This window comes from Chelmon rostratus, chromosome 7, assembly GCF_017976325.1.
Source record: "Chelmon rostratus isolate fCheRos1 chromosome 7, fCheRos1.pri, whole genome shotgun sequence".
Taxonomy (NCBI): Eukaryota; Metazoa; Chordata; class Actinopteri; order Chaetodontiformes; family Chaetodontidae; genus Chelmon; species Chelmon rostratus.
Window position 1 is genome coordinate 14,686,816 of NC_055664.1, and position 25,385 is coordinate 14,712,200.

The window sequence follows — 25,385 nt, forward strand, 5'->3', positions numbered from 1 at the left end:
ATAATGCATAGAGTGACTGGCTGTTAGGAGGCAGAATTCAAAGGTGATATTCCAGCTGTAAAATGGCAATTAAAATATATGTATTTAAAAAAGCTTTTATAATTTCTGATAACAATCAATATTGTCATAAAATCCACAGAATATTAATATAAGCAAAAAGCCGTAGCACTAAGCAATTAACAGCGAAATTAACGAGCAAAAAGGCACAAGAAGAGAAGGTTTAGGAGAGCAGGAACTTCACAGTGGTCACTAAAAAGCTCATGGACTTAATGTGACCACAACAAAAATCTACTTTACAGCTAAATTCAGCCAATTAGTTGTCTAAAAAGTACAGTAATGAGCCAAGTGCTATTCATGCTAAACACGCACACATCCTTCCTCCCCTTCCCCTCTGGGCGGCACTGACCTTGGATCTGCTCAGAGCTCTCTTGTAGTCCCATTCTGGCTGGCACATAATCTGAAGATAGAAGCACACAGTGCAAGCAGCAACTATTGTCAGAGACCCGTCCACTCCGAGACACTATACAGCACTATCTATTCTTTCCTCTTCTTCTGCCATCCCTCCTTTACTTCCTCCTCCCTCCATCAAGCCATCTAAAAATAAAAGAAGAGCGGGCGCTGCTCGTGATGAAGAAGAAGAAAAGAGTACATCACCCTTAATGCTGGAGGGCTGATCCACATACGGCTCCCCTCCACCGCCACCCCTCTATCTGTCCCCTCGCTGCAATTATTTCCCATTTTTGTTCAGTAAGAGAAAACTGCGATTCAATTTCACAGTGGGACAATGAGTCTCCGAGCGGCTCTCCTTAAATGCGACAGCTTTGAAGTTTTGTGAAGGCACCTTTAACAGAGCCGGTCTAACCCTTTCCTCCTGCCTCCAGCATCTGTGCTGCGCTGGACTAAACATATCCCACACCAAAACGGCAGCAAGAGGCAACTGTTTGGACACTTAACAAAATGCAGAGGTCATGGAATGAGCTCCTCTGACCTGCATTTCATGTTACTAACAGCTGGTGTAGTGGAGATGAAGAAGAAGCCCAGCTCACACTGAATGAAGAGCTAACAACTGCTGTGCTGGAGCAAGTTGGGGGGTTTGCACTTGACTTTTGATTAATTATTTCCTGTAGACAGCGAGGGCTTCACACCCGTAATCATACCTGACAGCAGAGGTTAATCTGGAAGCTACAGCATCTCGGTTGGAGCCTCTTCTCTGTTGCATCCCGTGCGTGCATGATACGGACGGACAAAATGAGCCCATTTCTGCATTAGAAAATTCTGCCATTGCAGCACCACTTTAAAAAACCACCGCGTTCAATTATCTTTGTTCCTTGCCTCACAGGGCCTGTCACCACAGCTAAGAACAAAGGCTGACACAATAATCACCGGCATGTGACCTTGTTCAGGTTCTGTCTCTAAAACTGCAACTGAAGAGCAAAGCCAGTGCTGAACCAGACAACTGCAAGATAGGACAAGTGCAAGTGTGTGTGTGTGTGTGTGTGTGTGTGTGTGTGTGTGTGCATTTGAGCTACAACAATACACATTTATATATACAGTATGTTTTAATAATCATGAATCCGGACAAAGTTTAGAATCATTTCTATCTTTTCTCTACATTATGGTCCACCTTACTCCCTCTCAAACTCATTTAGTGAGACAGACCATCAGTGAAACATGTATTACTCTTTAAATTTGTCATTGAAAAGTGGTTGTGGGGAAAAAAAGTCAGATTTCTAGCTATTATGCAGGTACATTCTGACATTGTTATACCGACAGTCGCTAAATTGCTGCCTTGCTAGCTGCTAAATGTCAGAGCAGAGATCACAAGACATCCATCAAAACAGCAAAAAGACATATTTCTCTCTATATATTCTCTTACACCACAAAGATGCATGTGATTTTTGAGCGCATGTACAGATAATGTCTTGTAAGTCTACCAGACAAAAGGTACGAGTTTTATTTTGTATTTTGTTGATTGCCCAACTCACAGAATTATATTAATGGTCTTAAGCTGGTCATTCAGTCCGTTTTTCATTTCAGCTGGGCATGAAAAAAAAATCACAACCCTCCTCAAACACACTGAATGCAGTTGAACTTTTATTTGAACAAACAAAAACAAAGCCTTGATGACTTGATGACAAGTGTTGACTTTTATTGTCTAAATGTAGCTTTACTGTATTTTCCATGTAACTGACTGCATCAGGTCAATTGCCGAATGAAATGAGTACTTTTGATTATATATATATATATATATATATAGCTTAATTCTTGTGTGCATGTCTGTGTGTGCGTGTGTGTGCATGTCTGTATTTGTGTGTGTGTGTGTGTGTGTGCGTGCATGCGTGTGTCCGCGCTGCGTCTGTGGACTGCCCTAGCTGTCATAGTGCGTAGGCTGATGTATAAAATGGCATAAAATGAGTTGACCTGACAGTGCAACTGTCATCCACTGGAGATGACTTTGCATCTTGAATGGCAGATGAGATAATCTGCCTAATACTGCGGATTCATGTTTTATGTGAGCCCCTCAGGATGGGAGGGAGGTTGTTTGGAAGAATAAAAGCACTGTGGTGCTGAATCACACCAAACTCCTTGATCGTGCATAATATGTGTATTTCATCTCCAAATGCTGTGCGCGCCGTTCGTCTTTGTTGATAACGTCTGTGTAGGAGTCAGACCGGTAAACGTGCTGTGCTGCATTAAAGCAAAGATGCAGTTACAGTGCTGTACCACAGCAGAAATCACATTTCAGCTTCTGTCATTTACCCAGGCCCCTAAATCCTCCTTTGTGCTCTGCTGTCCCTTGACGGCCTCCATTACAGCTCAAATACACTTCACATGTCAAGTCTATAAGATGCTGGGAAATCACAGAGCCCTAATGCACTTCTGAGCCACATAATCTTCGACAGCTCCATCGTGCAGTCTTAAGCAGACTGCTGCTAATTTCCCTCATGCAAACATAAGCATACAGCAGCTTCATATTGGTAGGTATCTGTGCTGCAAAGAAATGCAACTACGGTTGATTCATCTCGGCACACACACCTGAGTGTGTATATTGATGTATGTTATACTGTATATTGGCTGAGATGGCTCACACATGCATAAACACACAGCACACTGCAGGGGGAGCTCTTTTTATTTACATGAACACTGCTAGTCTCAGGGGTGTTTCTGTGGTATGCAGAATTTAAATCTGTTCACTGTGAGAACCTTCATGTGTTAAATGCATAGATTTAAGAACAGCGTAAAACACATAGCCCAGAATGCAGGATTTCACAGAATTGGTCATTTATGTCCATTAAAAGAAATTAAATAAAAATCAATGGACAGAACATTTTCTCTGGAGTTAACACAATTAATTACAGTACACAAGAGAATCTGACAATATATTTTTATATTGAGGTTCAAAGGAGGCTGGATCCCATCCCAGCAAGCACTGGATAGGCAACAGGGCAGCACTGTGGCCAAAACTCTTCATACCTTCGTAGCTTCAGTTTCATCTGACTTGCATGGATTTGGAATTTTAAAACATGCAAAAACGGCACAAGTCTGGGACACCGCTGATCCAAACATGGTCCTACAAACCACAGAACAGCTGTTACGGTTTATTCGAAGTAATTAGCTTTGTCCTCGAGAGAAATTATTCGTCATACTCTTCCTATTAAACTGTAATGCAAGAAACAATACATGCAACACTGCACAATGTCTATTACATGTTAATCCGACAACTCCTCCTTCAATCCCATTATTACAACAAGACACCATTCAAAACCATAATCACGGAGCGTTTCCGATGTTGTGACCCACTTCTTATAAAAAACAACTGCCTGAAAGCTAAAAATACACACAGAAATTTCTTTGGCAGCCCCACAGGCTTAAAGAAAACATCCTTGTTTTGCATTGTAAAAATTTCGACTTTAATTCACCACAAGCACAACATGGAAATACAATGCGTGTTCTTTGACATGGCCCTTTTTTCCCCTGAGCTGCTCTTTAAGTACTTCACATGGAATCCACTCTGTCAATGTGAAACCATTTGACTTGCTTACAGGCGACTTTCCTCGACCCTGGCTTCTTAACAGCAGTGTGTGTGTGTGTGTGTGTGTGTGTGATTGTGTGTGTGTGTGTTACTGTGCATACGAAGATGTACTATGACAAAGCCATGTATGGGCTATGAGCACAAAAGATCCCTGCGTCTATCTTTACACATACACACACGCACACACACACACACACACACACACACACAGAGTCACAAGCACCCATGAGTGCATACACATGCACTGACACACGCATCAACACACACGGCCTCTGTTTGTCACGACTCAGACGCTCCAGTCCTGAAGAACCCAGCAAGCCGGACCAAAACCCCTACTGACCAGCAACTGTTCTTACTAGATCCCAGCTGAGGCAGAACGAGAGAGACAGGAGGGAGAGACATAACACATACATGGAGCGAGACAGAGAGAGAGACAGCCCAAATCAATATTATGATATTACAAAGAATATTTTCCATAGATAAATGATATGGCAAATGTGTGCAAAATTACATTCATTAGAATTTTTAGTAAAATGATAACATGATATTGTCACTAATTGTCACAATACAAATTACCGCAAATCAGTAATTCAATAATAATGAAGTGTTATCTCTACTGTGATAAGACAAGGTTTGATAACGAGAAGAAACATCTCCTCTCACCTCATTTCATCTTAAACCCCATCACCCCATCTGTGCTTCCTGTGAGCATGCCATTTTTCAGGCTTTCTTATTGCCTGCACTGTAATGTTGTTGCTCAATACCCTAATTTTGTTGCAATCCTCACAGTGAAGTGAAAGCAGTTAACTTCATTGATGGTACAGCACCTAATGTTTTCTGTACAAACTGATTCGTAATGACCCCAAGAATCACAGTTCACCCACTCAACACAGCTAGCTTGCCAAATGGATTTGGCAAAGCTGCCTGTGTATGCATGGTTTGCCTGTGTGTGTGTGTGTGTGTGTGTGTGTGTGTGTGTGTGTGTTTATGAGTGTGTGTGTGTGTGTGTGAGGCTCCTGGGACTCCTGGGCTGGATGATGATGACTCACCCACCCACACAATCACACATGTGAATTAAGACATGCACCCATCACCGTCATTACTCAAAAGCATGTTAGCGCTGATGCTAATTGTTCCCAATGAGCGTATCAGAGGTGCGGTCGATGCACCGTGAAACCAGACCACACCGGTGACTGCTTATTGATCTCATTACATTGCTAACGTCACTCAGTCAAAACCAAGTGTTTGTGTGCATGTGTGTGAGGGGATGACTGACACGTCCATCAAAGCTCTAGAACTGAGCCCAACACTGCAACTATTTAAAACTAAGACTGAGCAAGTAATCAAAATAAATCCGGTCAACTCGTTGTACTTATTGAAACGAGCTGGCGCCCATGCTAGCAGCTCTGTGAGGCCATGCTTATCAGCACTCCAGCTAAATGCTAACATGCTCACAATGATGATGCTCACATTCTGATGTTTAGCAGCCACACAGTTGTCACCATCTTAGTTTAGTGTTAGCATGCTAACATGTGCTAATTAGCCCTAAACATACAGTGTAAAAGAGGCCGACGGGAATGTGATTAGCTTTGCTGGTATTTGGTCATAAACCAAAGAATTGGACAAAGTAAAATTTTATACTGATGGTGGCTCTTGATTAAAAGGATTGAGAATTCTATTGGTGATCATGTGGGGCAATCCATCCAATAGTTGTTGATTTTACTAACAACCATAATTGTCAATCTAAAGAAAAGTGGTGGGACTTCAAAAGTCAGGAGGCTTTATCTTAAAATAAAGATAAAATCATGGAAATCCATCCAGTAGTTGTTGGAATATTTTACTCTGCAATAGACCGACATTGCCATCCCTCAGCCATGTTGCTACGTGAAAAAAACAAAACAAAACATTTCCATTGATGCTGTCAGTGTTAGCATAAAGCTACCAAGACTCACAGTGATCCTAACCACAGCTTTACATCTCTACCTCTATATCTCTCTCCACTTGGCGTTTGTGTTTTATCTCAGCAGATGCAACACACAGGTCACATGGGTCACAACCGTACACGCGCAAATCACTCATACACTTACACTTTCAACTGGGATTGGAAATTGGATGATTGGAAAAGACAGTGAGGTTAAATGTTCTGCATAATTAAACATCTTCATGAAAAATGTATTTGCTGTATATCATTTATGACCAGTGCAAGTTCCCCGAATTCACTGCATTCCCAAAAGTCACAGTAATATGTCTTGTTTACAGTAGCTATGAATAAGTAAAAGTAGGCTGGTGAGCAGGGGAAAGACAGCTTTCAGAAGCCTTTCTCTCACTTTGTGGTACATTTACAGCAAATGCACTAAAATTAAAAATGACTTAATGCTGATGGAGAATATCTAGATAGAATGTTAAGATTTAAATTGTAGAAAATCAAAAATATTTCCATCATTTCATTTGTATCTCTGATCTTTTTAGGCCCCTGTGATGGGACAAGTATGTGTGTGTGTGTGTGTGTGTGTGTGTGTTTCATAGCGGGGGTTGCATGACTAAGCCTTTGCATGTTCTCTCAAGTAAGTGCATGCATGTCTCTTGTCAGCAAATTTAGATTTGTACATCTCGTCTTTGTAATTTCCTTCTCATGTGTGACACATGGCCCATTCACAAAGCAGTGGTTTTGCAGGTGCGTGAGATCATGTGTTCTGTAGCGTAGCAGCTTAATATAACTGCATCTTGAGTAATTAGACTACATGCCCCAGAGTACAATACCCTGAATTAATGAAACCTCACAGGACTGAAGAAACGTGACGTGAGTTGTCTGTGTTGACCATCTCTTTAAATGTGCATATATATTTTCTGCAAAATGAGTAATCAATAAGTGACTAATAGCAGTCAAAATAATACTGGGTTCCTGCTCTACGAAAAAAAACCCTCTTATTCACAACCCTTATGTTTCTTTTTTGGCCAGTTTGTTAATGATAAATCCACTAAAATAAGAAGATTTTTCTTGATATGCCAATGGCCAGTGAACCCAGTCCTGGAACGCACACCCCAGACAGAAAGACACCAATGAGGCAGCCCACTGGGATTTGTCCCAGTATGCCAGATGACCAGTACACTGCTTTACACTGCACTAAATAAGGGTTAACAATAAGTCAGTATTAAGTGGTATTTTTTTAAATTAACATTGAAGCAAATGACACTTCACAAATGACTGGACCAACAAAGTCGACACAACACTGTGCTAAATAAAGCCATGCATCCATGGCCAACTGAAGCTAACTGTATGATACTTGTGTGACAAAGCAGAGAGGTTTTATCCATGCCACCCACTCTTACTGTTGAATTAAAAAAAAGAATCTCTTCCATGCTATCTTTGTGCAATTAAAGATGATTAAAGACTTGAGAGTGTTTGTCAGAATTCACCAATACTAATGAAAATGAATAGGAAACAAAAATATATTGATAAACACCAAAGCAACTAAAATCTGTTCAAAGACTATGACTGCTTGCAGCAAATAAATGACTAAATGAAGGAATGATGATGCATAGACACAACACAGAAGAGTAACAATACAATAATAGTAGCACTAATAATAATAACAAAACACACATATTTTCATTTAGAACAGTTAGAATGATAGGAGTGTGCATTCACATTCTTGCACCATCTACTTGACATCTTTCCTTCACTGAGTAAGCTGCATCACACGCAAACGAGTCCTCATGCATGCACAAAACTCCTCACACACACACACACACACACACACACACCAATTCATCCCAGTCTTCCTCCTCCCTCCCTTTCTCCCTCCAAGGCTCCACGGCTAAGTGGAGTGTTTTTCCCTCGCGTTGTTGTACCCATGTTAGGCTACTGACGCCAGCTTGTCATTCTCTGCTCCTATTACTGTGAGAGGGGAGTGCGTCACAGCTCCCACAACCCACTTCTCTCTGTCAGCTTCCTGCTCCTGCTGATTGACACTGACGTTGCCGGGCGTTAGCATTTCAGGCCGAGTCCCACGGGAGCGACGCGAGCGTCCAGACACTGGTCTTCCATTTGGAGCTGCATGCATAATGACTTTGCATCCCATTTTGTGTCTGTACTTCAAGTTTTGCTTTTTCATGCTGCCCCTCCAAAATCTCCAGGATGATAACTGATATCAGCCATTTCATGTTTTTAGATTTGTGGTGCAAACTTCGAGGTGTGAAAAAACATATATTAGCTGACATAAACAAAAGACAAAAGAGTTTGGCCTGAGCACTGTGTGTCCGGACAGCCACAGATTAATACCCCAAACAGTGGTGTCACCAGACCTACTATGGGGTCTTTTAGGCCCCTTCATTAACAGTAGTATTAACTCTGTGCAGTTATTTTGCCTTTTCTCTCTGATTCATGATGCAAACTAAAATATAAAGCTCAGAATCACAAGGCATAATACAAAAAGGGGCGTCATCAGGACCTGGCACAGTGTTGTTAGAGTCTATCACCGGAGCACAGCTCACGAAAGAGTATGCCGGTAAAACATTTGTGTCCATCTTACTGTGATGCTGGCTGCAGTTTTCAGGTCCTGCAGCTTGATGTTAAATGCAGGAGCTCCATGCATGATGGAAATGGTTTGGCCTTACCCTGAACTAAGTGAACTAAACAACATTAAGTCTTACCGTATGCATTCTTCAACATTTTTGTGTCAATGTATAAACTCTAATTTAAATTACATTAACGAGTCTGTGTCAGCATACTGTTTTACACTAATGTCCTATTTGATGAAAATGAGCTACAGGCAAAACGTAATTATTGCAGACAGCTACAAATATACTATTTTAAACTGAAATCCTTGGGTTTAAAAAATAACGCAATAAGAGTCACTGTGAGGGGAAACTGCTTGGATAACTTAAAGGCTCTGCACAGCTGAGCAGGTGTTTTCATGTCGGGAATTATATGATGTCAACAAACTACGATAAAGGTGTGAACTGTCAGGTGCAACAAAGCTGACAGGAGAGTGAGGGAGCCATCCAACAAGTGCAGTATGTCCACAGCCACGCAGCCCTGAAAAGACATCAGGCAAAATCAGTGAAAAGACCTGTGTGGCCTATTGCCATTGGCAAGATCGACAGGAAACAACCTTTTTGTGCCTGTTTAGCCAAGAAACTTCTCATATGGAAATATTGACCCAGACCTCCTAGTAGAGTCCTATAAATAAAAGCATCCATTAAATAACATGAAAATACGAGTATTTGTCCCTGTCTTACCCAGTGATGCACACACAGTCTGGTGGCATACATAGCCATACAAAACCTATTACTCTGGTTGGTGTGTGCGTCCTGTGTATGTACACAAAAGATAACACTTAGTAAACACACTGGTCAGAGAAACCAACAACAACAAGAAAGACACCGAGTATGAAACTCGAAGGAGAACAAATCCAGAGAAAGAAAGTGGCTCTTCTGGGTAGCCTTGTCTTCAGGCTAAACCAAAGACATTCAGCATGTTTCACACCACAGCAGCTTCATCCAATAAGGACCAGCTCATTGAATTCTTTGTTGAATGAGATTGGATGGAGGGAGGTAGAGAGGGAAAAAAGTGGGAGGTGGATAAAGGGAGAGAAAGCGAGAGAAAGATGTTGGAGAAAATAAGCTGAATGAAAGGAGGGAACACATTGACATTAGCACAAGCTGCATCAGGCCTAAAGGAACCAAGCCGGCCACACATATGTGTGTATGTGTGTGTGAGCGAGTGATTGAGACAGGGAAAGAGAGTGTGTGTGTGTGTGTGTGTGTGTGTGTGTGTGTGTGTGTATACCATCACAGCCCAAGGCCAACTCCTTCGTCTGCTCTTCAGATGAGAACCCCCCGCTCACTTTGTGATGCTTTAGCACAGCTCAGAGAAAGAGGGGCGCCATTTATAGAATGGATCCAATTATTTCTAAATACTGAGACTTGACCTGAAAATAAACTCTCTGCTCCACACCTGGTTGAACGTACCCTGAAAGAGAAGGTATGATAGAGCAAAATCTGCTAGAAAATCACAAATACACTGGTTTTTGAATTTCAACTGGTGCATTTTTTAGAACAGGTGATTTTATGATGTAGTTAAATGCGCCATCTAAATTCCCACGTAAATCTTAATATTCCCAATTAACAAGCAATGTCATTTCAGCAGCCACACTCCAGCGTAAACATGTATGAATATGAAAATGTGCGAGGTAATAAGGCAAATTAGGACTACCATTGTACACTTCACAAGCCACTTCACAATAGTAATAGAAAATGAAAAGTAGCTAAGTTATTTTTTCCATGACTAATCTCAAAGCCGGTCTCCTCCATCTAGTAAATAACTTGATTTAGCTTGAGTTAATTAGTTTCCATGCATGAACTGCCTGCACGGTGAATAACCAATCACAATAATTCTAAGACTGATTTATTTAGTGCAGAGGTCTTCAAGCTCTAAAAGAGGCAGAAGAAGATACTGAGGTGGAGACAGGTGCATGGTCAGTGTCAGCTCTGCTGAAATCTGAACACACGGACATAATAAACAGATTTTAGATTCAGGTTGACAGACACTCTCTGTGGATATTATATTTTCCAAACAAACGTTCATAAATCCGCTTAGAAACCACAGAAAAAATGCTCTTGTAACTCCAGAACTTGCCTGAGAATAAGTATGTTTTTGAGATTTCTTCAGTATCAATATCCCTGTGATAGTTGTCTGTACATCTATGACTACAGTGCAAAGAGGAACTGCTAATAGCGAAATCGGCATGTTTCAATGGTGCATATTTGCCAAAATACAAACAAATAAGTCGAAGCTCATCTTGTAGCTGACAGCATAATTAACATGGCAACACTTCCTGTTTACATTCCCATAAGCATTATGGGAACTGTTTTTCCAACAGTTAAAACATTGTTATTTACCAAATAGAGTAAGACGAGGACGAATAGTGATAGGAGTGACAAAATCCATTCATGTGAAGTTTTATTTCGTGTCTTTTGCACAATATATATATTTTTTTAATTACTGAGGCTCTAAATGTCTCATCCACAAAGACACACACACACAAACACACACACACACACACACACACACACACATCAGCAGTGTCTTACATAACACAGTGAGTGATGGCAGCTGAGGACACAAAAATACTGCCTTTGGCATTTGTCCTGTGAAAGTTGGACAGAGAGGAAATCGGGTGAGTGGGAGAGAAAACAGAGAGGGACAGGCAGACAAAAAAGCGACAGAAAGCGAGAGAGAGAAAAGAGATGGAGGCAGAGAAAGGCTGAGAGAATGAAAGCGATACAAAGAGAGAGATTTTTTTTCACTACAGATGCCCATGGTTTGAGGCAAAATGCCCCAAGGGAAAATGTCGCCCAAATGAATGCTGCAGTCCAGTCGTCTTCACGTAGTCTCAGTTTTCTTTTTCATCAAGAGTCTTTGAAACCTTTTCCCAGACAACGTACTGCAGCTCGAGACTTTGAGATAATGCACCAAAGATTTGATGTGCCTGCACCAATTCAATACACTTTAAAAGGTCGAAGCAAGTTCATACTGGAATATAAACTAAGTGACCTCCGAGGTCACTGCTGCTGGCAAATCTCATAGCGACAGGCGTACTGTATTAGATAATGTGGAGATCAAATTTGTTTGGTTGAATCGTCTCTGATCCTGACACACGATGTCCTGGGGAAATGTTTTTCATTTACAGGTTTGGGCCATGCAGACTTAGAATTTAAGATGACTTCTCATGAATGTTTCATCCCAGTTTTAATTTGCACGTCCCCTTAAAAATGCGCTTCCTTTTCATTTTAAGACACGAGATCAGATGGATCCCTATTTAGACCATGGGGACTTCTGATGTAGGCTTATTTAATGGCGATTAGCTTTGCTTTGAATTTCAGATGTCATGCTTTCCAAAACAGTTGCATCCCAGCATAAGGTACACTTTAGGTTTTGTAGCAACCTTATGTGCAAGGAAAGGTCCTCAATGCGCACAATATGCATTTGAGAAGCAACCAGATCCAATTCATCTAAATCTGAAACAGTGAGGCATGTTTTTAGTAACATGTGTGGAGCTCTCCCTTTTTCTCTTTCTTTCCTTTATGAAATGTGAAGTTCTAAAATAAAGTTATGTGACTTTTGTCAAACACTACTAGGCTAATTACATTACATCACAAAATAGCACTGCATTAGTAATTAATGATGCATGTGATAAGATAAGAATGAGTCCAACCGCAGTTATAAATGTCTTCCAGTAAAGGACCAATTGTCGAAAATGTGACTGAGTAAAAACCTTGTTCATTAGTCGAATGTAACAAAATCACCCGTTGGAAAATAGGGCCCATTTTGTACCGAAATATCCCTTGGGATATATTTTAAACATCAGAGGCAGAGTAACATTGTACTCTCTTATCCATCATTTCACGGTCCACTTCCCCATCATTATAATAACTTCAGGCCCAGTTTCAAAGGAGCAGGTACGCCAGAGTCAGTGACGTTCTCCTGTCGAAACAGAGCGCAGCACGTCAAGCCTTTACATTTTTATGTCCAGATGAGACCACGAGTGGACATACTGTCTCTCAAACGCTGACAACATCTGGCAATTAGCTGCTGTATGTACGTCATCTGTGTGTATCTGCAGCTTGTGTGTGCCTGTGAGTGCGACATGTGTGTATGTGCATTATGAGGGATAATGGAAGGAAAAAACACTCCCAGATGCATGTGATGCAATTATACCCTTGATTGTCTGATTGGGTAATCTACAGGCAGGCTGGAGGCGTCCAAGACAAACACACTGTTGGCAGACTGTTGACCGAGCATAAACCACAAGGATGCACGCGTACAGACAAACACACACACAACCATGCACACACACAAAACTATGCACACACACACACCTGGATTTGAGCATGTACTTGTGTGTCCTGTGTACACACAGTACAGTATATTGTGTGTGTGTGTGTCTGTGCGTGTGTGTGTGTGAGAGAGAGAGAGAGATGTTGCTTGACTGGGTCAGGGATCTAACCCACTATGACACTTTGACTCAATCTGGATAGAGGTCCTGCTTTACAAGGACATGACACATCTGGGAGCTTCACAGAGGCCAGGCTGATGTGTGTGTGTGTGTGTGTGTGTGTGTGTGTGTGTGTGTGTGTGTGTGTGTGTGTGTGTGTCTTTATGCAATGACTAAAATAGCATATAAAATAGTACATTTATACATATCTCTTCTAGTGCTTGTTGCAAATACACAAAATCATTTTAAAATGTGGTGTAATCTCATGAACAGAGTGTTTTAAATGCACAATAATGACACCACTTGGAGACGATAACAATCACTGAGATTATAAACCTGCAATCTTTTTGTTTTTTTCTCACTTTGGGGCATTAAGCTGTAAATTCACCGTTGCCATATTATCACCTTATGAAACTGATACGGTGAACATGTTAGCAAACAGTTGCCTATTTACACATCCAGCATACACAAAGCAACATAATCATTCAGCCGGAGTCGTGTTTGTTGCCCAATATTCACTCTCCTGTCAGCTCTGTTATTCCTCCTGAGAGACGGGTCTGACTCTCCAGCAGCTAAATGCTCCACTGTGTTCACCAGCAAGCCGCTAACTAACTAATGGACGTACGGTGTTTGGTTCTGGGAAGGTGGCGAACAGTGTTTTTTTAAGAGCGGTCTTTTGCTGGAGAACGCTGCATGCTGCAGCTGAAAGTTGTGTTGATGAGACGAAGCAGCAAAGGAGGAGGATGTAAAATTAAACAATGAGGTAAAAGACAGTAAAATGCTCCGCAGAGCTGAGAGGAACCGCAGAGAGAGGTGAGTTTGTCCCAGTGATCAGTACCCTCGCATTACATGTAGTCATTTGTTCCAGTTAGTAAAAACATATTGTGCAGCTTTAAATAATGACAGCTGGGGTCATATCAGTTCTGTTCTTTCAGGGAAATTTTTAGCAGCTTCCAAAAGTCCAGCATTGTTTTTAGAAGCCTCCTGAATTGTCACTTGTGCTTTCCATTTTTGCCAGCGTTACTGGTGGCAGGGCTGCAGCACGCAAGTCCAGTGACGGCCTCATCCTGGTTTTAGTCATGTAGGTTTTTTGACAGCATGACCTCACTAGTGGCCTAAATTGTGCTGAAAAAACTGACTTAAATAATGCTGCTTAAACTTTCCAAATGAGGTGTGAGCGCTGAAGTCTTGTGAATGAATAATCTCACTTGGAGAAACTGACGTCATGAAATAAGGGATAATAAAGGCCAAAGGCAGAATTTTTAATTGGTTCTACATTTAAATGAGGATTGTTACAAATGTTTCCCCTGAAATGGTGTCACTGTGTGAGACTACTGAATAAGTAATGCCCTCCCTTCTCCTTTATCTTTTCATTATCTCCAACAAACCTCGTGAAAAATACCAAAAACAAACAATGAATTTATCCTGCTAAAAGGTCTGTGTAGCCACAGCCTAATGTAGCTTCTTCCAAAGCTGTCTTCCAAAAGCAAATGACGGCATGATGGCATTTTTAGTGCCATGAGAGGAAATATACATGTGACACAGGTGAGCTGTCTGTGTTTCTAATGAAGAGGAAAACCGTCACCCAGTTCAACACTACGGCTCTTTTATGTGCTTTTACTAGGCGGCACTCAGCTCTGCATGTAGCTTGTTAACAGGATAAATTCTTTGTCGGGTTTCATCATTTAATGGAATTTGGTGATGATTATAAATGATAGAATCGGACGAGCTACTGAGCAGCTCCCAGATGAGTCGGTAGGAGGTAACTAAGTCTGCAAAGCGAGGCTGCGAAACAACACACAGAGGAGTCAATGCCAACCCATTCCTGGATAAATACAGTTCAAAAGTCTTGTCTCTTAGCCCCTAACTGCTCCCAAACTGCTCGCAGAGTAAAAGTAAACTGGGAGTCCTTAATTGCTGTGAGAGATGGGACCTGCACTTAAGATTTTGTTAAAAGCTCAAACTGACGAATGTCAGGAAAGTGAAGCACAGTTGGAGCAGAACTCTCACCTGCTGCCTGTCCGCTACACCGGTGACAGTGTTTACTGTGTAGCGCATGAGAAAAGTAGACAGACGTATAGACAGATCTAGATTCTGCTCGTCGATGCTGCCCCCTGCCCAGGCCAACCACCCCACCCCCACCCCCCCTCACCTCTCACCAAGCATATTTTGGAGCTAAAACACACCATTGAAGCGAGTAACAAGGCAATCCTTGTCCAAGGCCACCAAACCTCATTTGGGCAGCCAGCAGGGAAGCCACTGTGTGTGTGTGTGTGTGTGTGTGTGTGTGTGTGTGTGTGTGTCTGAGCACGTGTGTACAGTAGTGGCCAGTTCAGGTTAAAATTATTTGCTGCTGACTTTCAGAAGCAAGCTGTGGAGGCCACTTTCTCTCTCTCTCTCTCTCTCTCTCACACACACACACACACATATTTTCGCTCTTGCTCTCCCTCCCCGTCCCTCCCCTCTCTCTGTGGGAGCACATGGCATGGAGCCATATTCACATTACATCGAGACAAACACGCACATGCACTATCTGTCGCACAATCCGCATGCGATCGACACACACCCGCCGGAGCGGCGCGTCTGCGAGTGCGTGCGAGGGCTCGGAGCGACGGTGTGTTTGGAACGGCAGCAGCGAGGTGAACACGGGGACCAGATAGTTGTCCTTTTACCATCAACACTTCTGCTGTGCTTGGCAGCGAACCTCCTCTCACTCCCCCTCTTTTCCTCACCCTCCCCAACAAATCTTTCAACACTCTCTCTTTCCCCTCCCCTCACGCCCTCCCTGCTCCTCTCTCATGCAGCAGCTCCTGCATTTGGTCCCCTCAAGCTAGTGTGCCCACCGCCCCCACCCCGGCACACACACCATCCTCCTCCACCTCCTCCTCTCACACACACATTTGGCTATTTGACGGCTGCTCGGGGCTGGATGCAGCCTGTACTCATGCCAATGTCCTCTTTTCTTTCAATCGCGTCTTTTTTTAACCCATCTTTCCTCCCCTGTTCCACGTCCGTCTACCTTTGCTGTTTTTTCTCTGCGTGTCTTTTTGAATGAAACGATCCATTCAAAAAAAAGCCCCTCTGACAACACAGGCCCGGCTACCAAATTCCCGAATTCCTTCCCCAGTTTCTGCACATCTCACTCTGCTCCTTCGCCCCTTGTCTCTTCTCTGCGCTGCTCTTTGAAGCCTCACTTTATCTCACTTTCTTAAAGCAATGAACAATCAAGAGCCCCTGAGAGTAGGACAGTTGATATTTCATCTGATTATGCACTGGAGCCTCTCCCCTGATTGAATTTGCATTCATCTGTCTTATTTCCTGATATATTAATACCAGGGGTTTTATCTATAATTGATTTACATGTATTTTGGATGAAAGTATCATTCTTTTTTCTGTTCATACTGCGTGAGAAAAAGTTAAAAGTTCCAAGCCATCAACAGAAGGGGGGGGGGGGGGGGGGGGGGGGTATACACAATATATCCATTCATCCATCCATCCATCCATCCAGTTATACCAGATCACAGGGCTACATGATGTATGGATACATTTACTTGCCTAGTTGAACAGCTATACAATATGTGATTACAATATAGTGATTTATATATAAAAACATCTTCTTCTCTGCTTCTCTGTACCTCTTACACAAGCAGAAACATGTGTCCCTATTGTATCTTAGACGCGGGACTATATGCAGGTGTGCATTGTCATGACATGTGCATGCATTCACATGCGTGCCCACTTTCATGACAATAAAAGTCCACAGCTTTTACACAGCAAGTCCCCACCAGAGAAGAATGTATGTGACCCATCTTTATGTTTATTGCCAGGTGGCAATCTGGAGTGGACGCAGTAATTATGACGTGGAAAAGGAAGTCAGGTGACGTCGTATAAAGAGCAAGTAAGTCTTCATTTGGAGGAAGGTGGGGTGGATGGATGGGTCAACAAACAGGACCAATAGAAAACCAATAGTCATAGGTGACAACTCACCAAACAGTGTCTACTTATTTTCCTTTGCCTTTTTCCTCACCAAGTAGTTTCAATGCATAAATCTAAGCAAACTGCGACCATTTCACAACGTTAATGAGGTGAGGACAAAGGTCTGTCACCGGTACTTTTCCAACCGGTTCAGTGTCGGATTCTGACTCTTTGGCAGTCGTTCAGGTATGAGAATGTATTGTTACTTGAGATGTACGTTCAGTCCTGCTGATAGTAATTCTGCACGCCATCAGCTGCTAACAAACTCACAGTGACCAGTTTAAAGATGATGAAATCCAGCAGATGAAACAGTGCTCAGGTAAATAGCGACAGCATTTAAAACGTTACAAATGATGCACATGTGTGTTCCTGTTATTATCCAGTTATACGGTGGGAGACGATGGCAGCGGCAGTGCAGCTCATGCTCGATATTGCTGTTAGTGTATCAGAGTGAAGGGAAGATGAAAAGATATTAGACCATACATCAAGTAAATGCTTCGTAAATTCTATTGGAACACAATAAAACCTTTAAGATCTGCTCATGGCTGGCTTCTAGTGTCCATTTTTGCAGACAGCAAAAAAACAACCACTTGTTCTGCAGGTGCCTACAATGCTTCCATGAGTGGTGAGGCACTGACAAATCATTCTTAATATCTGGGACATCTTTGATCTTTAACCGTCTGCCTTAATGAAATGTTTAGTGGTGATGTCTGCAAGAAACATAGAAAAACAGGATGTGAATGTAATTACATAAACTGAAATTGTTCTGAGTTTAAAAAACATGAATGTGATCTGATTTCATCTGTTTGTGTTCATTGGTAACATTTAACTGCAACACAGAATGCTAGAAACTGACGCTCGTGTCCCATCACAGACCCGCAACTAATGTTCTAAATTCATTAGACATAGAAAAAAAAACCCTGCAATACCCTCCATTATCTCATTAAAGGTATAATAAGCTTCGGTGCCACACAAATTCAGATAGCTCTGGCAACCAGAACAGGTTGTGTGTCTCCGTGGAAATGCATTTGCGTCAATGAGAGAATGTGGGCCTTCCCTCAAATAGATCTCTGAGCACATGTCTCTGCTTTAAAATCTGTCTCCCGTACTCCTTCGCCCCCTCCTCTCTCATGCAGATACCCTATATGATGATGAGACGATGGAGATGTTATGCAACGCATTATAGCCTTCGAGGTCTGACCTCGTTTTTTAAGAACCAAAGGTTTCAAAATTACAAGAAAGCTCATTTGTTTCGCCCTGCTCAGCCTTTGTACATGTTTACAATGTGGTGCAACTTATCGATACTTCTCATGACACTTCTGTAATAACCTACTGTGACTGCGCACTAGAGAGGGAAAGAAAACTTCAAGATGCAGCATTAAAAAACAAAACACTTGGAAATATTGCTGCCTTTTTTAGACCTTCTATTTATGGCTGTTGTTATCTTGTATAGACCGAATGCTTTTCAATTGCATGTGACTCAAAAACCACAAGCAGAGACCTTTCCCCCCCAAAATCCCCCATCCCACCGAGACCGTGGCTAAAACACAAACAACTGGGCCGAGTTGATGCAGAAGGATCATCAGTCCTCCGATGTTAAGACTCAAAGTTGCTTCATGTTGACAGTGTAGAAACCTGTCATGACCTTAATAGAAGCTTGTTTGTTCTACATCACAGTACAACACCAAAACAATAAATCCCATTCACCTTAAAAAAGAAAAAAATTACAGAAATAAAGTCACAGAGCCGATGCTATTTTCCAGCTTCCAGTTCAGCAGAGTGCCTGTCTTGCCTCTGGCTTGGCAGGCTGCACCAGCCTGCTTCATAAATACTGCACAGCCAACGCTTGATGAAAACCCCCGCTTCTCTCAGGTACAACTGCACTCTGGAGAGCTTCATTATCTACCGTATGGATAAACTGAACCTACAAACTGTGTGTGTTTGTGTCAGAGAGAGACTTTAGGAGAGGAGGAAGGAGAGAGGAAGATAAAGAAAAGGCGAATAACTGATTTGAGTCATTTGTTAAATGTCTTTAAAAGTCTCTTTTGTAACACCTCAAGTGAATGAACACATGGCAGCTTCCGAAAGGGGCCATGGCTGACGAGACCTTACAAATAAAAGGTTCATTTCAGTTTGTCAGCATGCGGTAGTGGTAAGAGACAGCTAGAGATACGAAATGTATTGTTGAATTATTAAATACCTAATGATTGTGGTAGCATGTCTCACATTCCTCCACTTGGGGTAATGATCCCATATGGGGCGGTTTGATATGGAGACTGGGACTGGGTCCAAAATCACTCCCATGTTCACTTGTTCACCTTCGTAATAATGACTCAGTAGCGTACTCTCAAGTAAGCAGTGCTCTTCTGACGCTAATCATCATTTTGCAGCATTCTCGCTGATCGGTGTAGCATTGTGCAACTTTGATTCACGAACCAAGTAAAAGCCAAGAATGTCATTATGTTACACATATTCACCATTAACTAGCTGCTTACTAGCATGCATGTTAGTGGCATATTGACTCTTTATTAGTCATTTTTAAAGCACTTATCAATGCCTTATTCTACATGACCATATTGCACAGCTACTGGGCCATGAAGGGTTTTCCCCATATAACCTCCTAATTACTGTTTATTGATAGTAAGTCAGGAAATTGTTGTGCATGAATTACTATCTTAATAAGCTAACCCTTAAGAACACTAACCTCCAGAATAAGGCATAATAAGTGCTTTATAATAACTAATAAAGAGCAAATATGCTATATGCTAATAAGAAACTAGTTAATATGAATTGATTGTGCGTTAGTATCAAAGCGGTACCAATTTTGAGGACAATATATATTGAATATACATTATACTTTTGGACTAATTTGGACACACGTAAAATTATAGAAGATCTTGTTCACTAGATAGCAAGCAGGAAATTATGTCAGACAGCCTGGGTCATAGAATATTTCCACAATCTTTTACAACCATATGACAATATTGCTATTTTTTAAAAACATAGTATCTATGTCATACTTTGGCCACAGAAGACACTTGTATCTGATTGGATGACAGGTGTTCATTAAGATATTCTTTATCAGGGATACCAAACACAGTTTAACCAGGTGTTTCAAACTGCAGGTTACAATAACAACAGTGCATACACCACACAGGTAGGCTAACCATTGGTAAAACTACAACAAAGTGTAAACCCTCATTAAGTAAAACAACAAACAGTGAAACAGTACATGTGACAGGATTTACATTGAACTTCTAGTTGTCAAATGACCCGACACTGGAATCATCCATTATTTTTGGACACCTGCGCGCCTTGTTCTGTCTTATACTGATGACAGACTTCAGTGAAGTCTTTATTTACAACTGCAAGTACAATGAATCAAAAATCTAGAAAACTGTGCCGCTTTGGTGGTAACCCAAAGTGATCCGTTTGTTTGCTCTCTCTGTGCCCTGCATCAATCTCTACAGATTACAGAGAACAGGCCGCAGGAGGACACGCCGTCCTCAGCATCTGGTCAGTTGTGAGGGTTTTTCTTTTTTTTTTTTTTTTTTTCTTTAGTTTCAAAGTTCAATTTGTCATGAGTCCTGTTAGAGGCACAATGGGGTAGAACGGGTAATGGAGCTGGTCTAACAGTACAGATAGTCCACTAACTCAGCGTTCCCTGGATACCAATTAGCGACGAACAACCAAGCATCAAGAGTTGGTCAGCTGATGTGGGATCAGCTCCGGCTTCCAAATGAAAGGCTGAAATTTGGGCGATGGGTCAATATGTGTAATTCTGGATCAGGGCAGTTTGAAAGGTGTATGTGATGTGCTGTGGTAGGGCCGTTGGCAACTCACCATCACCCTCACACACTATGCACAGACCAGCACAATCTCAAACTGCACTGGAAACACTAACTTTTAGTCTTCCATCAAAAAGGCTAACTGACTCGCCTAACACCAGCACTGGAGAGACTACCTGAAGCGTTGTGTAGCTCTAGTAAGATTTTTTTTATTTATCAGTGTGTATTTTGATGATTTAAAAGCATAAAAAACACATTTTAAGAAAATTAATAATTAAAAAATCCAGATAGAACAAATCTGATCTGACTAAATGTTCTGTTTAAATATCCAGGAAATGACGAGGCCTTAAGGCAGCTTTGAAGTAGCTAGAAAGTGCAAAGACTAGTATGCTGGCACACTCATGGTAAGCACTTATAACAGATAGCAAACAGAGTCACCCATCACCCCACTGTGAGGTGTATATACTCCTGTGCATTTACCCTGTCAACTACAATTGCACCACAAATCAGAAGCAAAGAACCGATGAGCCAATTAATTACTCTCTGTGTCACACTTTCATTCCCTCGCTAACCTCAAAAGCTACAAATGAGATCTGGGCAAAGTGGCAAACACCGGAAAAAGAGCAGTGTAATCAGTGAGGATTACGCTGCTTCTTTCACTAAGCCATACATGGGTGAGTATGACATGAGCTCACCCACTCGGGATGATCACTGTGAATCCCCACTGTACGCACATGTGTATGGATCGCCATCTCTGTGGTCGTTCATTCCCCCCAAATCTCTTGGTGTTTGTCTCGTGCCTGGTTGACAGAATTTCAAATCTTAACTGATTTTAGAAAAGTGGGCCCTCGGACAGTAACAACAGATCGGGGTGGGCGATATGGCCCTAAAATAACATCAAGATATATCAGAGTGTTTCTGTGATAATGATATTCTTGGCGACATGGCAGAATATGGAAAATATACAACTTTCCAAAGATTTGGTGATGATGTACTAAGCAGATGCCGTTTGTCTGCTTGTCTTATAGCAGCTGACCTCTCTGTTTCTGCTTGAGGTGGTGAAATGAGTTTGTTGTACTGCTCCGAAAAAACAATTTCAGAGTAGTGATTCCAGGGATCTCGCGTGATCAAACATGAAAAAGATAAACATTTAGGCGAACTGTCGTCATCAGCTTTGTTGACACTGTGGTGCATCTTGCACGAGACATTTAACAAACGCTCACACTGTTGCCATAGCTCCACAATGCTGTCCTCCTCTCCTGCTGTCAAAAAGACAAAAGTCCTGTTCGTGCTGTTGGCAGCCATGTTTCTGTTCTACACTGACACCTGATTGGTGATGCTTCCCGACCAGCTCCTCTCATTGGCTATTGCTGGTTCCTGCCTGCAGTCCATCGCTGTTCCTTTCACACCACAGGATTTGCAGTTTTTTCTATTTAAATAGGGCATTTACAGTCTAAAGTTTCCCTCCACACATTTGTGCTATCAAATAGATTGATAATGGTAATATGTCTTACTGCTCACATCAGTGGTTCTGAACAGGGTTCAAAGCATAAAATGAAGATTTGATGTGGACATGAGTCTAATCCTGCAGCGCATGTCATGTCTCAAAAGTGAACAGTCAACTTTCTGTAAGGTTAAGATGAAGTTTGCAGACTCAACAAAAAAACTCAGATTATAAAGCTACAAGGGGATGTAGTCAAGGCTGCTATTTGTATGTTGTGTAAATCAATGTAATATTGTGGAAAAAAGTCAATACACAAGAGATTTTAAAAAAGCATAATTTTTCCAATGTGGCTGTTATCCATTAGGCTGCAAAGCAATCAGCATTCATGAAAGCACAGTTCTGTGCATTAACTATAAGGATTATTCTGATTATTATTATTAATATGGTATACCAGTCTACAACCAGGAGTCAGTCACAGTCAGAAGCATGTGATCAGAGACTGCTCTGCAACATCGACATCTCTACACCTGCACATTCAAACCAGAGCATGCAGCACATGCTGATTCATAGAAAATAATCCCAAACAGCGTCACACTCACACGCCGAAAATAAACGTTTTTCAATCAAAAATAAACCAACGCAAATTCAGAAAGTGTGTTCAGAGGCTGAAATCGGTGCTATTTTGGGATGCGGGCAGCTCGAGTTGGATGAACAAACGGGGACATGCTTCAAGCTCCAAGTTAGCTCATTGAACCAGTATTCAGGGCAGAGAGTATCCACCTCATTCATGGATTTTCGGTCACATCGAGCTAATTACCCTGGACCACACTGCAAACATCTCCCAGTATCATATACCTTAATGTAGCTATTCTCTCACCTCAGAGCTTATATTAAAAAAAAAAAGTCAAAGCACCTCCAGGATCAATGAGTTAAACTACATCAATGCTTAAATGTCATGTTAATTAACACATCACAATAAGATCAGAGTGATTTAGCCCACAGTTTATCTAACTATTCACAAAGCTGTTTCTGACAGCGACACTCCTGCCGTGATCACGCATACGACACAGGAGGAGGTTCTTGTGAGGACACCGTTGTATCAAATTTGGCTCCATCGTGTGTAAAGTCTGGGAACACGTGCGCCGCGCCACTGGCCAGCACCCACGATAAACAGAGGCTCTCAAAATACTTAGACGTGACCTCACACCTATGCATGCGCACTCACTCACTCACGCACACACACACACACACGCAGCACCACAGTAACTCGGCACGCTAAGTGCACCATCCGTTTGCTTATCAGCAGCACAAACACAGCGCGCACAGCACATGATGATGACCAAATTAACAGCAGCGTCAGATCGAAGGTAAACAGCAGCGTTGTAGAGGGTGTTGCAATTCAAAAACCACATCAGGCGTAAATCACAAATGCACTGTACTAGTCATGACTCTCGGGAACTACAGATGAAGGTCTATGGGGCAAAGAAATCAGTTGCATTGTAATAAGCGTGTTAATCCCTAATCTATGATGTCCCGGTTGGTTTGTTGCCATGAAGTGGACGCGCGTAAAGCTGTCACACATGCCATCAGCGACAGAGGGAAGATGCCAAAACGCGTTAGGCCATAAGGTCAAGTAGTTGAAAGGTCAAGAGCAAAGCAGGAACCAAACATTCAAAACGCTCCGGTTCAGCCGTCCGAAGTTGATCAGGTCTTACCTGGTCCCGCGGAATGCAGGGCAGCGAAGTCCTGCGGTGGGACTTGCTGTTGCTCTGACTGTGAGCCATCATTTCCGAGGCCGCTATGGAGCTGGACCTCCGTCTCCTTTTGAAGACAGGGATGTCCTCCTCCTTCGCCCCGGTCACAGAGCCACAGCACCCCGTCCCGCTGGTCCCTGAGGCCGGCAGGAGCCGGTCAGCATACCTCGCAAGCAAAACCCCCAGCAGCCCCAGCAGGTAGGCCAGGTAGGGTCTCCAGCTGGCCCGGACTCTGCTCAGAGAGACGAGGGAGACGGCCCTGATGACGCTAATGAAGACGAGGATGGACACTCCCTGACGCAGCCGGACGACCAGCAGAGCCCCGCTGCCCAGGCAGCCGAGGACTACCAGGGTTGCGGGGAGAGACAGCAGCTGCTCCTCGGCGCCGCGCAGGAGGGACTGCGCCGCGGCTTCGCCCAAGTGGCACACCGCTAACAAGAAAACCGCGGTACGGATGAGCACCCCGCAGCGAATAAGATACAGCCCGACCCAGAAGAAGGCACATACGAGTGTAAAAACGGGGGAGACGCAGTAACACGCAGTGAAAATCAGCTCCACAGCGCAGTCCGCCGCGAAATGAAGACGAGAGCCGGAGCCGCTGCTATTTCCGCTGCTGCTGCTGCTGCTGCAGCCTGCATCCCAGTCGACCAATCTGAGCAGCAGAGCGAGAATAACGGAGACGGAGGCGACGTAGACCGCAGACGACACTCCTCGGCAAGTCCATGTCACGGCGAGTCTCAGCCACGACTGGCTCCCTGCGTCCTGGTACAGCGGGGTGACACATGTCTTCACGTAGCCGTTGCGCTCCAGCGCCGCCCGGGGATATTTTTCATGAGCCCTTCTTGATGAACCCCTGTCGCCGTCCGCCTCCAGGGCCATCGCTGTCAGTCTGCAGCGCTGACCGTCCGGGAAAATGATAGATTAGGCTTCTGTGTGAGTGTCTCAGACCTACATGGTCCACCTGTAATCCCCTCGATCATGCATGTTCTCTGTGCGCAGCTGACACCAAAATATTGCTCAGTGACGCGTGCCTCCAAAAGAAAGTTCAGTAAGTGTGGGGTTATGGGCTTCACAACTTTTCCTTTAGTTTTGTGATTCAGAACTTCCCCATCACATTTGGTCTACTATTGAGTTGCCCCCTGGTAGTCGACCAGTGAACCAAAAACGCAACCTCCGGCGTTTCATGCATCCAGGCCACTGCCTCTACTCCCCCACATAGTCTCTCTCTCTCCCTCTCTCCCCTCCCACTACACACTGTCCCTTTTTTCTGCGCCGCTCCGGTGATTCCTCCGTCACGTTTTCAGCTCTCTCCCCGTGTTTCTGCTCACTTTGCTGGCTCCACCGTGCCCTGGATGTGACTCAGTCCGCAGTGGATGGATGCCATGTTTACAT

The 25,385-nt window shown here is 42.9% G+C and overlaps 1 protein-coding gene across 1 annotated transcript in view; it reads right to left on the reverse strand.

Annotated features, from left to right (window-relative positions):
• The window catches only part of LOC121609393 (cGMP-inhibited 3',5'-cyclic phosphodiesterase A-like), a 45,729-nt gene extending 20,857 nt beyond the window's left edge, over positions 1-24,872 (reverse strand). Inside the window, exons 1-2 of the mRNA XM_041941014.1 lie at positions 23,955-24,872; positions 407-457 (exon numbers count right to left, since the gene is read on the reverse strand). Coding sequence (XP_041796948.1) covers positions 407-457; positions 23,955-24,872 — 969 coding nt within the window. The remainder of the gene's footprint in view (positions 1-406; positions 458-23,954) is intronic.
• Positions 24,873-25,385: the final 513 nt, after the last annotated feature.